Source organism: Grammomys surdaster, unplaced genomic scaffold (genome assembly GCF_004785775.1).
Source record: "Grammomys surdaster isolate TR1022 unplaced genomic scaffold, NIH_TR_1.0 126113, whole genome shotgun sequence".
NCBI classification, from domain to species: Eukaryota; Metazoa; Chordata; class Mammalia; order Rodentia; family Muridae; genus Grammomys; species Grammomys surdaster.
Window position 1 is genome coordinate 5332205 of NW_021620921.1, and position 17624 is coordinate 5349828.

Sequence of the window (17624 nt, forward strand, 5' to 3'; positions counted from 1 at the left end):
GTTATATATTTTTACCCTTCTAAATGCTTATGTGATGCTAGAGTTTGATTCAAGCCCTAAGCCACTGAGCTATGTTCCAACCTCCAGGTAAACTCTTGTTTATAAATGCTATGAAAGGTCTTAAAGGAAATCCTTATAATTGGTAAGAGAAGTTTTATGTTAGGAAACTATTGTTATTTGTGCTAGTGTGTTTTAATAATTAATATTTTTCTAGTAGAATATTTTTAAGAGGAAGGAGGTAGCATAATTATCAAGTTAGGTTTTACTTTCTAATTTTCACTTAATCTTATAATCTTTTTACTTGATTTCAGAATCACTGCCTGAAATTATCCTTATGAAAGAAAAGCAGACTTGATGAATTCTCAGGGCTAAGGCAACAGTACTAACGTACATTGAGCACGTAAAAGACAGGTCTCAGCTTGGTGTGGTGGTGCGTGCCTGTAATCCCAGTACAAGGCAAGCCTGGCGCTGTTAGGGAGTTCAGGCCAGCCAAACACATAAAGTGACATGTAGTCTTTCCAGGAAAGGAGGAAGGGGGGTAGAGAAGGAAAAGGAGAGGAAGACAGAGAGATTCTTCATCTCCTTATCAGAAAGGTAAAATCTGTTTCTTTTTCATTGAGATTAAGGTAAAGGGACATAGAATGCTATGTTTATTAGAAGTTACAGTAAAGAATATGGGTAACTGTGTTTCTTTAATACATTTGAATCTTCTTACCAATCACTATTTTAAGAATTTGAAGTATAAAATTTGAAAATATCTATTTACAAATAATAAACCAATAGTAATGATACTATATGAATTTTTTGATATATGATACCTAAATTAATGGGAGGTGTATTCAAATAGGTCCGTAATTCATGCTTACTATAGAAATGGTAAGGATATTTGCTGGAGAAGCAACACCTTACCTGAATTGAGTGGATATTGTAGAGTTAGAGAAAGGTATTTATGTAAGGGACTATAGTATGTAATTTTTTATTATTGGCTGTAGCACAGAATTATTTGTGGGTTATTATTGAGCTTGAAATTGAAATACTGATGGGAACATATTCATCAAGTTCCTCTACAACCTTCTAAAGAGTAATTAAATATAAGTCTTCATTGAAGGCAGGGAAGAACAAATGGTGCATTTAAAGTGTACGTCAGGTTTCTTGTTAAGATAGATCTACAGAAAACAGGCTGGTCTGAAATTCACCTTCTTTCTGTCTCATGTTCAGCCAGAATGGTGGGATTGTGGGTGCATACTGCCATGCCTGGCAAAATATCTCTTTTAATGGATCCTATTGTGGATTGAAACAAAAGTGATGTTGGAGTGGTATAAATTGAAAAAGTTCTGGCACTTAGCCATGAAACAAAGCAAAGCTTGACTGTCACAGGGAAATGAGAATTAGATCAGTACATTGAAAATAGATTTATAGGATTCAAAAGGCTGATGTATATACGTGATGACAAGTATGAGAGGCCATGCATTTAACTTGTTTCACAGAAAGTCATCTTACAATGTCAGGCACTTATGCAGAAAAGGCTACCAAGGTGGAACATGCTCTCATGTCTATGAGAAGTATGGGGGGAGCCAAGTAGACATTCTGAACAACAGAGGGAATGCAAGAGTAAGATCCTGTCCACAAGATTCAGCTTAAAAATCATTTATATGGAAAACAACTTTACAGATGAAGAAAGCTTAATCTTCAACTTTTAAAGCTGACAAGGGAACATGGTAACTGGTATAGCAGTTGCCTCTGATTCTGGGTGGTATTGTGTAGGTAGAGCAGGAGCATCTGTCTTAAAAGGCAAGAGATGAGATTGTCATGAAAGACACAAGACGAAGGCAAAATAAGACTGGAGATACCTTACCAGCTTACCAAAGTTATTAATGATTGCCTTGATTTAAATGTTTGTAGTCCCCACTCTGAAACTCCTATTTTAAAAGTATCCTGAAACCAAATCCCTATATTAAGAGATATGTCGGTAATGGTTAGGTTATGCCTTCTTGAATGGGTTGGCTTGCTTATTAAAGAGGCCCAATGGGACTTGTTTGCCTCCCGTCATATCTGTTAGAAATTGCCATCTAGAGTTTTTTTTTTTTTTTTTTTTTTTTTTACACTAGACAGTGAATCTGTTAGTCTCTGCATCTTAGACTTATTACCAGCCTCTAGAATTCTGAGCATTAAGTAAGTGGCTATTATGTGTAAGTTACCCATTCAAAGGTATTGTTACAGTAGATCCAGTAGATTAAGACAGGCAATTTTGACAAATGATAAATGTTGCTATGTCTGTGTTTTAATTACATTGTTATGTCCCTACATATCATATGCAAAGCTTTCTTATTATTGTTCACAACCTTTCTACTACTAATTCCCTTTGCTAGTGATTGGATTGTTTTCTCAAACCATTCATGTGGTTAATTTCTTTATTAGCAGGTTGAGACTGGTAGAAAGGATCTTGGTTTGAAGATATTGACATAATCTTGCAGTATGCCCCAAAAGGTACCAATTGTTTAAGAGGAGAAATTGGAGGTGAGAAAAACAGGACACTTTAGAAATAACATGACCAAATTAACTTTATTAGTTGTAGGATATATGACACTATGCATTCTGAAAAGTGTCATAATGAGGACAATGTTGCATCTTTGTTGTGACATTTATGCATCTGGTCATAAAGATACATTCTGCAGACCCAGGCTCTGAGGTATTATGTGGGCCATGTTTGTGACCTTTGAATACATGAATAAGAAAGGATTCTAGGTAGCAGAGTTTGAAGCAATATGGCAATTAAGTGAAATGTCTATATGGAGTCCTGTGCATGTAAAGAAAAGAATTTATCATGAGTAGAATTGACAGACTGAATGAACCCTATAGATTGAAATTAATGTTATTTATATTAGCTTACTTGATTATTCAGAAAGGGACCATGTCTTAGGAGGAGATAGAGTTTCAGGTCTGCAACCTGCTCTTAAATAGCTCAGAAAAAGACAATTCTCTGTTTCTGTCTCTCTCTGTGTCTGTTAAAGCATGTAAGTATGTAATGCTTATAGGGAAGAAACAGTACTGAAGAGGTATGTAACGTTACTGGGGAAAGAGATGGTTTTGAAGCACATGCAGGGAAAATCTTTAAGAGATTAATGTACCTGGTTCATTGAAATATGACAGGCATTTTATGATTCTTGTAGTTTATCTCAAATTGAAAAAATATATCACTGGGAAGCTGTAGCTGAAGTGGCTTTATGTGTGTCAGGCAAGTACTTTACAACTGAGCTGTATCTGGAGTAAAAATGCTTTATGAAGAAAGAATTAAAGATTATGTATATAGAAGCAATAATATTCTATTTGGTATGTTTTGTTAGTGTTGTCAAGGAAAGACAGTATGAAAATTTAGGGGAATGTTAATTATGAAAAAACTGTTACTGAGAAGGAACTAAAGGAGGAAACCTGAAGAGAAGAGATGGAAACTCTGAAGGAAGAGAGGTTGGAGTGCTTACATAGGACTGTTTGGACTGGTATATTTGAACTAGTTAGAACAATACTGATGTAGGCCTATAATGAACAGACTTTACTTACAATGTAAAGTATTGAATCTGGTTATAATCCTGGATAGGGAATGGTATTGAGTTCTAGAGGTTAGTGATAAACCTTGGCAACAGAAAGAATGTTAAGTAGGAACCACCTAGAAGGAAGAACTTGCTGAATATGCTTAGCCTTTCAAATAAATAGTGATTTTTAATTTCTAGTATTGCAAAAGTAGCATGCTTATATTGGTCTATAGATTTATATTGGTTTAGAGCCTATGATGATTGCTAAGTTGATTCAGTGTTGTCATTATTGGTACAGATGTTGGCACAAGAACACAAGAAAATTGAACAGTGGAATGATTGACCTTGAAGTTTTCTGGCTAAATTTTTAAGGGAAGTGAAACAGAATTCTTGGTAAATTACAAAAGAAAACTTTTCTTATAAACAGTTTATACATAAATTAGAAGCAATTTGGTAGCAAATAAGATGGCTCAGTGGGTAAGAGAACTTGTTTCATAAGCTTGGTGATCTGACTGTGATCCTTGGAAACCAAGTAAAAGTGAAAGGAGAGAACTGACTGTAAAGTTCTCTGTTGACCTGCTTTATGCCTGCTAGCCCCTGCCAGTACGTGAGGGCAAACACACACACACACACACACACACACACACACACACACACACACACACACACACACTCATACACACTCTCTCTCTCTTTCTCTGTCATGGACTTGTAATAATTGTAAGTTTTAAAAATTTGAACGATTTTTAGTTCTGACCATCTGCTAGGTTGAGTAAGAAAGTTAGGTTGATACATGTTAGTATTCATGTTTTTTACTTTATTCTAAAAGTGAGAAAGTGACTTGAGTCGTGAAGTCCTTAGGAAAATTATAATTCTATTTATTCTGCTAGACAGTAGTGGGTTTTTAACTGAAAATTAAGATATCAAAGGTTTTTTCCTCTCAAAATGATAATTTCTTATTGGAATTTATAATTGTGATTTATTTTTTTCCCTCAAGTTGGGAAAAAATTTATAGGCTTACATTTTAATTTAAAGGTCATCTTAGCAAAATTGCCCTGTTTACAAATGTGTAGTTTTCTACCTACACAAACATGAACTAGAATTTTAACACTTTTACTTCTCTATCATATTATATATTTTCATTTAATATTTTATATACTTGTCACTTGAAAAAACGTGTATTTAATGTGTGTGATGTGAGTGTCTGTGGACACGTGTGTAGTAATGCTCATGCACAGAAACCAAGAGAGTTTGTCTGTGTCCTCTACCATGCTTGACCTGAACCTGGGGCTCTTCTTTTCTCTTATAGGCTATAGAAAGCAGCAAGCCCCAGTGATCCACATGTCCTCATTCCCTCTGAGTTACAGGCACTTGTAGAACACTTAATGGATCCTGGGGTCTGAACTCAGGAAGAACTCTTAACCCCAGGTCATTTCCTCAGCCCTGATCTTTGTCTTCTCTAACCCTTTAGTTTTGTTTCTAACAGCAACTGTCATGGATTTGGAAAAGGTAATTTATTTACATAGGTACGAGTATCTACTGGATAAGCTATATGAAAAACAACTTTGAAGTTCTGAAACAGCTTTCCCTTTCATTCATTCATTAATAATAACTACATTAAAACTTGCTTTTCAGAAAGTGATTAAAATTTGTGAATATAGATTTTAGGCTATGTTTTGTTTTCTGCATCAGATTTGTGTGGTTTGCAGTTTTGCGTAGAAGCTTAATGAAATTTTATGTAGTAAGTATAACATTTATTTTCTGAAGACTGAGGAAAGTTAGAAAGTCTGGTGCATTACAGAATAGAGGGCCATATTAGACCTGTAGAAGTTCCCTTTCTCAGAAGAGCATAGCCAGATGCCTTCTCAGCTATGTGTTGCCTAGACCTGTATCCAAAAGAATGCAAATAGTTCTCCCTGCCAGAGGTTTTGTTCCTTAAGACATTTTTTTTAAAAAAAAAGCAAATATGGCCGCTTATAGGGTGCCTCATTAATTTATGAATTTTCAGATAGATATCTTGCCCATAGTAAACGATCTAGCTACATGCTAAAAGGGAAGAATTATTAATACCAACATATTTAATACTTAAAAGAATTAGATAAGTAACAGGGATTCCAGAATAAAGACCTGATTTAAAGGTACCTTTCTTTAGTATGATATATGGTCTTTTCAAGTTTATCAGTAGAATAAGTGAATTTACAGACTACATTAAGCCAAATTCTTTGATTTGGAGAAACCTAATTTTTTTTTAAATCCCACTGTTTTTGTTGTTGTTGTTATTGTTGTTAAATTTTTGTACTCTAGTGTATATTTTAACTTTTCTGCCTCTATCCTTTGTTGACAAGATATCTTGAAATAATTAAATAATATCTTGAAAATAAGTTTTTAAAAACCCACAAAGTTTGATGTCTTGTTTTTAAAGGTTATGTAAACTAATGTTGGCACAAAATTTTTGTTGTACAGTTATTCAGCTTATACTAGGTATAGTGACAATAGACAAAAAAATACTGCAGTGAACACTTTTCACAGTAATTGTGAATATATTGTTAAGTAAAATAGCTACTTATTGCTCCTCCATGCTATTTTGAGATCAACATTATAATAATTAGATTTAAAGAGAACTCCCAAATAAAATTTCATCCTCATTCTTTTGTTATAGCATTCCCTGTAACTATGAACTCCTAATGCTGTCTTTTTGTAATTATGTCTGCTTCATTGTCACCTATAAACTAACAACTAGGGTGTGTGCTCTCAGACCTTCTGTTGTAGCTTCAATTCCACTCAGAAACAGCAGAAACTGTCAGGATCAGGCTAAAGACTGTGACAGTCCTGTCACTTGAAATTCTCTAGTAGCTACTTTACTGGGTAAAAATGAAGCCATTAGCACCCTCTCTGGTCTTCCTTCCCAGATTAGTTTTTAGATGTGATAGTGTGTGAATATGTAATGTTCCTGTAGCTGATGGCTAGTGTTTTCTACTGGACATTGGGACTTTATTGAAAAAAAACAATACCAGTAAAGGTGTTCGTACTACCTATTTTCTCACTGTTGATTTTGGAAAATTTCCTTAACTCCCTTTATCAACTGTGTTTCTGTGTTCACTTTTTACTTTTTTTTTCTTGGTTTGTTCTTTTTTTCCTCTTTCTAGAAATAATAATCATCTGTTTGTTTATTTGCTGAGATTAGTTGCATAATATTTACAGATTTGCTTTAAAAACTGATCCTGATGCTCCTTCATGCATGTATTGTTTTCTTTTAATATTAAAGTGTAGTAGAGAAGTAGTTGAGTTTCAGTATGGCATTTTCGTGAATATGCATCATTATGTTTTGTTCTAATTTGCCATCCTCCCACTGTCCTCTCCCCTGTGTCCATCGTTTGTCTTGTCTCCTTACTGAGACCCTCTTTGCCCTCCCCATAGTCCCTTCTGGGTTTACATCTCACAGGTATTTATTACCCTCTCTTCTCTTCATCCTTTCTTAAGTAAAAGAAGGAGGCCAGAATATGGAGAAATTAAGGGAGAATAAAATTAAATATAAAAAAGGGAAAGGATAATGACCAGAGAAGAATATTATTGGGAGGCGGGGGAAAGAATAAGAGATTACAATTAATACTGCTCAGGAATGAAAACAGTCTAAATAAAACCAAGTGATACATAAAGGGGAATTAAACAACAAACTTTAAAAAAAAGTCTGTGAATCAATTACATCTAAAAGTGTTGACAAAAAAAATGTGGCTGTACTTGGTGACATACACCTTGGTCTATGTAGTAAGAGAAGAAGAAGAATGAGATTTTGGAACAATGTCTTTCTAGATTCTCATCTATATAAAGGTTAGGAGTGTTTACTGAGCTAGCAGACTCTTGTATTTCTTATAGTTGTACTGCATCTATATTAGACAAGTATCCAGTGTTCACCTGCTTTGTCTATATCTTGCTAGCTTTCCTTCTTTACCTACCAGGGGCCTTTGCTTTGCAGTCTGAGAGTTGGCCTGGTTCTTGCACTCAACACTGTTTTATCTGGCCTTTATAAGATTTTCCAAGTCTTATCAAGAGTAGGGGAAGAGACCAAGCCCTGAGACAGACCTACCTTCATGCTTTTTCAAGAACCCCTGTTTATCATCTTCCTGGAGCCATGCAACAGTTTTTAGGCTATGTAGTAGTTAAGTATAGATGAATGGATGCAGTATACATTAAGACTTTTTGTTAGATTTAATTTGTGAGAAGATTCTGGAGGGAGCACAAGTTGCTACTTATTTTTGTTAAAGCTGACATTTTTGTCAGAAAACTAGAAGCGTTCATAGATCATTAACATGGAAAGCAAGTGAAACAATTGTGATATAGTTTAAAGCAAACTTTTACTCGGCTCTATATGAACACAGTGAGCATTACTAATCTTTGGAAGCAGAATTACACAAATTTTGCTTGTTCCTTACATTATACATATGTATATTTAACTTAAAATTCTATTTTCGTGATAAATACAAGTCAGAACCAAATACAGATTTCAGTAAGTAGTCTTGATATTTTGGAGATTTTTCCAGATTCTTTGTGGACATCCAAGTTAAGGTTGTTCAAGTTCCTTACATAAATTTGTATAAAATTTCTATATAGCCTGTAATCTCTATTTCCATGCACTTTATAAATCATCTCTGCATTACTTAACAGTAGCTACTGCAGTGCAAGTACCTTTGTATACATGTATTGTTCTGACTATGCTCGTTTATTGAAATAAATAATGGAAATGGTAATATTGTTTTGGATAAATGAATGGAGTGAGTGAGTCTACTCAGTTTTTAGAAGTAAGAGAACTTAATCAAATGAGTCTTGTAAAGCCTTTTTAGTTTTAGCAAGTACGTACAGTTTTGTCCTTGTGGTATGTGGTGGGTTAGACTACTTTCTTGCTGGAAGTCAAAAGTCTGCCATTCTTACTTCACTTCCTACAGATGTGCAGGTGGAATTTCTATCCCTGTTATTCTTCCTGGATCTTTTCTAATCTTTCTCTTCTGCTCTAGTAACAACTGTTTTATTTTTTACTATCCTCATTGTTCTAGTAACAAGCTAATTTCACAACTGTTTTACCAACTTTGACCTGATTTTTTGTTTTCTAGCCTCCTTCACTCTGATGACAGAGTACTCTTTGAAAAATACATCTGGTTCTGGTACTCACTTGCTTGATCTCCATTATAGATAATCATTTCTTCATTTCATCTCATTACTTTCTATTCTATATTAGTATGCAGACAGCTTGCTACTTGGTAACTTTTCTATTTTGCTACAGAATTCAACCACACAACTAGCTTGTATTTAAGTGGGGAATGTTTTAGGTAGTGTTGGTGGAGTTTGAATTAATACACATCTAACAAACTTCCAGTTCTAATGTCTAACCCTCTGACACAAACTTCTGTGAGTTATTTGCTGCTGTGTACATTCTCTTCGGATATAAAGATTTGGGTTTGCTTTGTTTTGTGCTGTTTTTAGCATTAGATTGAAAGATCTTGGAAGAATGATAACATGAAACTATAGTAAAACTAGATCCTGCTAGACATACTTTGCAAGTATCTGTTTCCTATTTTAACTTAAAGTGGCAGAAATACTGATGTTGTGAACTCCTAGGGTCATTATATGATGATTAATGGCACAGTTTGTGCTGTTTTACATATTTAAGATTTTGGCATTAAATGATAAAAATAAAGCCCCAAAGTTCAGATTTCTGTTTGGAATGTGAAATTGTAGTATTTATTTCAAGATAAAGAATTAATGACTAGCCCTTTCCTTAACAATTCTTTCTGAATTTAAGATAAGCATATAATTTATATATGTTTACTGGTTTAAAAAACAAACCTTTTTCTTTGAATAGTGATTTTAGCTGATGTCATAATTTTAGCTGGAGGTCAGTGATTATAAACTTGTTCGTTACACTTTCAGCTTCTGATAGCTTTCCCAGATTCCCCAGATTACCATTACTATTGCAAAATAACATATCAGGAACCATATTTGTTTTACAATTAAGTTATGTATTATTAATGCAGTAATTCATATTCCTTTATAAGATGGGAGGCAGCGGTAATTGGAGATGGTAGTGTATACCATCGAGGAATGCGATTTACTACTTGCATCTATTTCTCTTGTTTGTTTTTAGCTATACAGTTCTTAATTAGTGAATGACTTAATAAAATAAGGAATTTCAGAAGAATAATACTAGTTTTACTAGTTATAATAATTATAATAATACTAGTCTTACTAGTTTTCAGTGTCTAAAATGTAATTGTTGATATGTGGAGATAACACATTTTTTATGTTACAATTTGAATTATTGTTTATAGGATTAATTCTATCAATGTTTCTATTCTAATTTCAAGGGTTCTGATGATTGTCTTGTGAAAATCTGGGCCACAGACGATGGAAGATTGCTAGCTACTTTAAGAGGACATGCTGCTGAAATATCAGACATGGCTGTAAACTATGAGAATACTATGATAGCAGCTGGAAGTTGTGATAAAATGATTCGTGTCTGGTGTCTTCGAACCTGTGCACCTTTGGCTGTTCTTCAGGGACATAGTGCATCCATTACATCACTACAGGTAATTGTTTTAAATTGTATTAAACATTTTGTTTGTTTGTTTGTTTAGATTTTATGACATCACTTTTGTGGTGTAATATCTAAGGTTTAAAACAGAAAAGTATCTTTTTATGGAATTGTATATAATTGTAATTCATAATGACAAGGTACCTTTGGTTAGCTTTGTGTTTCTGGTTACTATTAGTTTCTATTAGTTTGGTTTTTAAAAGAGGGTTTTATTATTTGGACTGTCTCTGTTCTTGTAAAGATTGTTTCCCCTATGATTGCTTTTCAGTTCTCACCATTGTGCAGTGGTTCAAAGAGATACCTGTCTTCTACTGGGGCGGATGGCACTATTTGCTTTTGGCTATGGGATGCTGGAACCCTTAAAATAAAGTCAGTTGCTCTTTTACTTCATAAAATACGTGTTTAATGGTTGAAAGTGTAAAAGATATCAAATCAACAAAGGGAAATATTTAAATTTTTTTCTTGACTAAATAACAGAAATAAGCATTGAATTCTTTTAGTTAATCTTTCATTTTTATGCCTCACTGTTTTTTTTTTTCATGTACCAGCTTTTTTTCTCATTCTTACTTTGATTTTATTTATCTTTTTCTGGAGTCCAGTTGTTTCCTTAAAGAATATATGTTTTATTGCCATATCTTTCTGTATGTTAATTTTATCTGTTTAATTTTTTTACTGAGAACATATTAGTGCTGCAAATGTTTTTTAGAATAAATTATATTACTGAGACTGTAAACAATAGATTTTTGTTCTAGAATTCAGTTGAAGTTTTCATTATGACGCTACATTAAGATACACATACTCCACAGCAGCACTTTACAGTTGTGCTTTTACCTTTCTTAAAGCCTTGATTTATAGAGGTGGAGAGATGGTTCAGTAGTTAAGAACATGTATATTAATTATATATCATATTCCCGTTCCAGGGAATCTGCTGCCCAGTTCTCACCTTCACAGGCATCAGGCACACCCATGACATAGTGCACATATACACTTACAGGAAGAATACTCACACAAATGAAATAAATATATTTAAACAAAATCTTTTAAAATTTGGGCTTATCAAAGCAGGGTGGCAGAACAGTTAACCTATTGATAAAGGACATCAAAAAAAGGTAAAATAGTTTTCCTATTTCTCAAAAATACGGTTCCAGGTAGCGTTTTGCTTTATGTGTATTTATCTGAAAAGGTTCTCACTTTGTAGCTCATGTTAGCCTGAAATAATTATGTAATCTAGGCTTTCCTCAGCTTGTAGTCAGCCTGTTTCCGTCTCCAATAGGCTGAGATTAAGGATCTTGTATTTTTATTATTTTTTATTTAATCACAAACTGAAAAAATGGTCTAATTTTAGTGCTATGGACTGTTAAAGTTTTCTTCTCTGATAGGAAAAATAAGCAAAAGTAGAATTTTAAATATAATTATCATAGATTTATATGTACATTGTATATGCAGCAGAACTCATACTTAAAATTTATAATTTTATTTTTCAACATAGTTGAAACAAACATGTCAAAGATACTACTCTAAAACAACTGTAGTGTAGTTATAGCTTGTGTAAATGAAGCTGAATGTCATTTATGTGCAGCTCTTTTGAAGGAATTTTACTCATGACATCATTCACATTGAGTCCAGATTGCTTACTAAAGGATATAAAGGATAAATTGTGTTTTGGGAGAATATTTTATATTGTTGCTGTATTAGAAGATGAGCACGAGCTGGGGAGATGGCTCAGTGGGTAAAGTGCTTGCTATGCAAGCAAGAGTCCCATCACCCTGTAAAACCTAGACAGGCATATCTGTTACCCAAAGGGTTTGGGAATTGGTTTCGGCAGTGGCAGGTGGCCTTGCTGGCTATCAAGTGATCTAAATGATCTAGTGAACTAAGACCTTGTCTCAAAAAATAAAGTGAAATCATTGAGAAAGAGTCATTGTCAGCTTCTAGCTTCTACACACATGCATTCATAGGTTGCACACGTATTCACAGGTTTCCTCCCGTCCCCCTAATACATGCACACTACTTTAAACAGAGACAAAACGGTTAATTAACTGTACTGTATACTGATAACATACAAACCACAGAGCTAACACTTATTTTGCCAATGTGTTCATTTTTACAGTTGATTTATTATATATTTATATGCTGCTAGTCTACTATATGAAGTTTGTTAAATTGGATTAAAGGTGGTTATAATTCATTTCTAGAGTTATAGTGACTTTAGATTTGTTCCATATATGGAAGTTATCTCTAGATGACTTTAGATTTGTTCCATGTATGGAATTTATCTTTAGAATTTTAGAAGGACTGGTGATAGAGTTTTGATTTTTATTTTGATAATGTTTTTAGGAAGACAGCCAGCTCTTACTCATTCATTTTGTTTTTAAGATCTTTTTTTTTTTTTTTTAGAAGAGATTATTTCTTATAGTTCATTAGGATAGTTTTAAATGATTATTTATTTGATTTCATTATAGTCCAAGACCTACAAAATTTACAGAGCGCCCTCGGCCTGGAGTTCAGATGATCTGTTCTTCATTCAGTGCTGGTATGATTATTTACCAATTTAATTTTCAACTTAAAATTGTTTATTAGAAAGCACATCTCAAAGAAGTGGAATTATGAAAATATTTTCTGCTGGATTGTATCTAATATTCTCATACATAAATTAGAGCTTATAAGCAACTAAGAATGAAAATCAGATTAGAGAACTTTACTCTTACGGAATTTAGTGTATATAATCACAAGAATGCCATACTTGTCTAGGAGGGATTGAATGATTTCAAATTAAACAATGAATCTTTATAATTTCTCATTGCCGATAAAGTATTTAAAGTTGGTTTGTTTTCATGGAACTTGGAGACATTCCATAAAAATCAGTAAAAATTAAAAAGAATGATGATTATTTTGTTCCAGCGTCTTCCTTGCTCTCACAGTGCTGCTGCTCTAGTTCTACATAGGCTTATGCAGTAGCCATTTTGAATAATTGCCAGATGGTTTTATGATCTAAGTATTTAAATTGATAAAGAAAATTGGGATGAATAGATCTGATATATAATGTTCCCAGTATCTGTTTTTATCTACCTTTGTTAACTTATAATTGTAAGTAGCAGTATTAGCTGAGGGTAAAAGATAGTAAACACCTGTGAATCTGCTTCTGCTAAAATTTTTCAATTTTCTGATTCGAAATATCTAATACTGTTGCCAGTAGACAGTATTTGTTCCAGTTGTAACACAGACATAGGTTCTGCATATGTATTTTTATCATACTGTGGATTTATATTCTTTTTCTAAAAATACATTGTTATTTTAAAGGGTCTCTGGAGTGGGTCATTTCTTGAAATATTTCAGTGTGTATAACAACTTCATGCTTATTGCTTTCAGTGTGAATAAATTTTCATACAAATTGTGAATTTAAAAAAGAATATGCTTGCTATATAGTGCAGTCACATAAGTGAACGTTGAGAAGTACAGTACTGGGTTATTGCCGAGTTTGTGTAGTCAAGTCATGGAGGGAGTTGGAACTTGAAAGTAGGATAGGACTTTGATAGGTTTGGGAGAGGACAGAAGAAGAGTCAGCAAAGTTAATAATACGTAGAAGTTGTGTTTTACCTATAAAAACTGATGCTCTTGTTCTTTGTAGGTGGAATGTTTTTGGCCACTGGAAGCACTGATCATATTATTAGAGTTTATTTTTTTGGATCAGGTCAGCCAGAGAAAATATCAGAATTGGAGTTTCATACTGTGAGTATTGGTGAAAGAACTAGATGGATCCAGTCTCGAGTGAATCAACAGTTAGGATTCAGCTTCTGTTTTGTTTTTTTCTGTTTGTACAGGACAAAGTTGACAGTATCCAGTTTTCAAACACTAGTAACAGGTAAATATGTTTGTCTAACTTAATTGGAACTTGATAAAGGTAACTGTAGTAGTCAGATTTTAGGTTATGTAGAAGTTACTCAATATACAGAAGACTATATTTTTGACACAGAGTATAGTTATACATAGTGTTAGGTATTTGGATACTTTTCTAAAACAGAAAATTTTTTTTATCTACACCTTTATCTTTTGTATCAAAATAGAAACCTCTGATAAAAACTGTAGTATATCACATTCTTAATATTTAAGACATTTACTAGATGTTAAAAGATGATTTTCTGTTATTATTTTCCTGTTCCTGTTATAAAAGAAAATAAAGTTAGTTCTTGACACTTTGAATAGAACAAAACAAGGGTTTAGATACTGAGGAGCAACTTTTTTCCATTAGAAAATATTAATTCTGTTTGTCAAGTGATCTTGAAGCATTTTCAGAGTTATTTTTATCAGCCTGTTCATGACCTATTAAAATGATCTTACAAGCTCATAAAGTTTTAGGAGTTCTTAGATTTACTGAGACTTAGGGAACAATTTCTACTGTATTAGAATACTTTCAAAACAAAGATGTTAATTTAAAAAAAATTTGGGAAAAGTACATTTTGATAGAACCTCTAATCTCTCTACTGTTTTGTTTTGTTTTTAAAACAGGTTTGTGAGTGGTAGTCGAGATGGCACAGCACGAATTTGGCAATTTAAACGAAGGGAATGGAAGAGCATTTTGTTAGATATGGCTACTCGTCCAGCAGGGTAAGAGATCAAGCTTGAGATATTTTTATAGATTATTATAGATTATTAATATTATAATGTTGCAGGTGGGGATGACCTTTGCTTATAAACTTGTGTATCATGTTAAAATGATTAATTTTCTTCATTAACTAGAGGTACTATTGAAGATGAATGGAGCTGACTGAGTTTTGTATACTATGTATTGCCCTCACTAGTAAGACCTGCAGAGTTAAATTTTTAGTTCTGTTTTATTAAGGGAATGAAATTGTTTGCAGCCTGAATACTTTATTGTGTTCCGTGCTTTTTATTTTTGCTTTTGAGACATTCTGGGTTGGTTTGAACTTACTTTTAATCAAAAATGGCTTTGGTCTCCATTCCTTCACCTTCTGGTGTTGGAATTATAGGGATGTGGCCCCACCCCTGTTTTTTTGAAATGCTGGGGTTCTGTCCCGAGCTTTTATGCATGTTATTTGGGAAGCACCCTACCAACTAAGGCCCTGCAAAAGGATGGTATCATTCTCTGTGGCTTCCTCAGCCAAGAAAGATTATGATGTGTCTTGTAACTGTTGTTTTAGTTTTACTTTTTATTCTCTCTACTTGTGTTTATGTATAGTTATGTCAGTGAGTGGGAGAACAGAGCAGTCGGGTTAGTACCAGTCAGGACATGAGCTGCTACTCAACCATAGATAGTTATTGCAGAGGGATTTACTCCAGAGATCTCTTCATAATGGCTTATGGATACAGTAACCCTAGAAATCTTGGATTTTCTGAGCCCATGCCATAGCTTCTGCTATTGTGTCAGTTTAACTGTTTTCAATACAGTGATAACTATTAATGTTAACAAATATAAACAAATGAAAGCAGATTTTATCTTTGTCTTGTATTTTAATAATTTTGGCATAAACAAACTTGTCTTTTTCAGCCAAAATCTTCAAGGCATAGAAGACAAAATCACAAAAATGAAAGTAACTATGGTAGCTTGGGATCGACATGACAACACAGTTATAACTGCTGTTAATAACATGACTCTGAAAGTTTGGAATTCTTATACTGGTCAACTGATTCATGTCCTAATGGTGAGAAACAAAACCCAAACTTTTAGTACTGCTGAGGCTGACAGTAGTATGTAGTCTAGATAAGTAAAATAAGTAAAAAGTCTTAAGTAAGTAAATAAGTATGATTAAACCTCTTGATTGCTATTAATATTACTGAGGCTGAATGTATAATATGTCTAAATAAAATTGTAGAATGTAATCTAAATAAAATAATATAAAGCCAGTATGTTAAAATCTCTTTTCTTCCTTGAATAACCAGACTTGATAGGTAACTGGGTATAATTTAAAAATGCAAACACGATTGGCTTGGAAATGCATCATAAATACTTGCTGTGTTTATTGTATAAGAATGCAATAGTTGTATTCTTGAATATTACTAATAATGCCTAAGTAATGGACAGTTTTATTAGTCATCTATTATTGTTTAGACATTGGTAAAACTGAAATTTTTGCCAGTTTAATAATTCTTACTACTAGGTTTCTAGAACCATTGTCATTCTGTTATATAATTTTAAGTATCTGTAAATGCTTTGTTCAAAATGTTTCAGGGTCATGAAGATGAGGTGTTTGTTCTTGAGCCACACCCATTTGATCCTAGAGTTCTCTTCTCTGCTGGTCATGATGGAAATGTGATAGTGTGGGATCTAGCAAGAGGAGTCAAAGTTCGATCTTATTTTAATATGGTAATTATATTTTTTGTTTAATTCCTGTTAATGATTTGGGATATTTTTGACAGAAAGGCTCTGCATATCACAAGTGAAATCCATTTTAACTTCATGCCTTACTATGACTTTCAATGTGTATCAATAAGAAATTATTTGTTCTGAGTATATTGTGATAACTGGCTTAGTTTTACTTAGTTTATTGTTAGCGGTGAAACTTTGATTAGGAAGTCATGTAAATGAAGCTGCAGGGAAGAAAATGTCTTTATGTTGCGTTTTTGTTGGTGCTCTTTTGTTTTTTTGTTTTTGTAGAACACAGTTTGTAGAACAGTTTTGTAGAACATCAGTTTCAAAATTGAAGTCAAGGAATTAGGTAGTTCTAAACTTCATTGAAATTGATAGCATATTAGATGTTTATTTTGGTTCGATGCATTTACCTCCGTGCTTGTGTTCCTGCGTTCCTTTGGCATATTTTTTTGAACATTTGAATTAGCATTGGTTTGATTACATATATAGCTTGCTAAGCAGTATCTGCCCTCCGCTTTGATCTGTGTATGAAATAAAAGGGTCCTTAAATATTCCACTTTATTGTCACATTAAAAAAACTGCTTCCTCTGTATTTGGGTTTTCAATCAACAAGCGGAAAGAAAACAATGTGTTTTTATCTTTACTGGTTTACGTTTGTAAAAAAGAAATCTTCAATAAGTCATAAGGTGGCATAATTAGCAAATTAACACAAAATATGAATCATTTTGTAAGTTCAGTCATTTTTGAGGCTGAGAATATAGTCTGGTGGTAGTACTTGCTCAGTGTATGCAAGTCCTGTAGTTCTTAATTTCTGAGGCATACCAACTCTCGAAGCCATTTGTGAGATTAATTGCTTGTAAAGAGATTGAATGACACTGAGTGTTGTTCTTGATTGATTATAAGAATAAAAAGTTTTATTAGTGATTAACTTCGGTCTTGCCATAGATGTGGGTTAATGTATATAAAGTAAGAAATAAGAATTGTATAATTTCCATTTTTATGAAAAATGATTACATGAGTTAGATGTTAGTGATGAATGGATTTCCTTTGTGATGATGTAGAGTTATTTTTTTAAAGCAAATTTACAAATGCAGTAAAGTTTTTTTTTTTTTTTCTCTTTTCTATCTTCATATTTCTGGATTGCTCATTTCTAAACATCTCTGTTGAATAAGGAAGTTGGCCA

The 17624-nt window shown here is 33.2% G+C and overlaps 1 protein-coding gene across 1 annotated transcript in view; it reads left to right on the forward strand.

Annotated features, from left to right (window-relative positions):
• Phip (pleckstrin homology domain interacting protein) overlaps window positions 1-17624 on the forward strand; it is a 106338-nt gene that overhangs the window by 33011 nt on the left and 55703 nt on the right. Inside the window, exons 7-14 of the mRNA XM_028756184.1 lie at window positions 9887-10108; window positions 10382-10482; window positions 12576-12646; window positions 13742-13842; window positions 13935-13975; window positions 14620-14718; window positions 15620-15773; window positions 16301-16435. Of these exons, the coding sequence (XP_028612017.1) occupies window positions 9887-10108; window positions 10382-10482; window positions 12576-12646; window positions 13742-13842; window positions 13935-13975; window positions 14620-14718; window positions 15620-15773; window positions 16301-16435 (924 nt within the window). The remainder of the gene's footprint in view (window positions 1-9886; window positions 10109-10381; window positions 10483-12575; window positions 12647-13741; window positions 13843-13934; window positions 13976-14619; window positions 14719-15619; window positions 15774-16300; window positions 16436-17624) is intronic.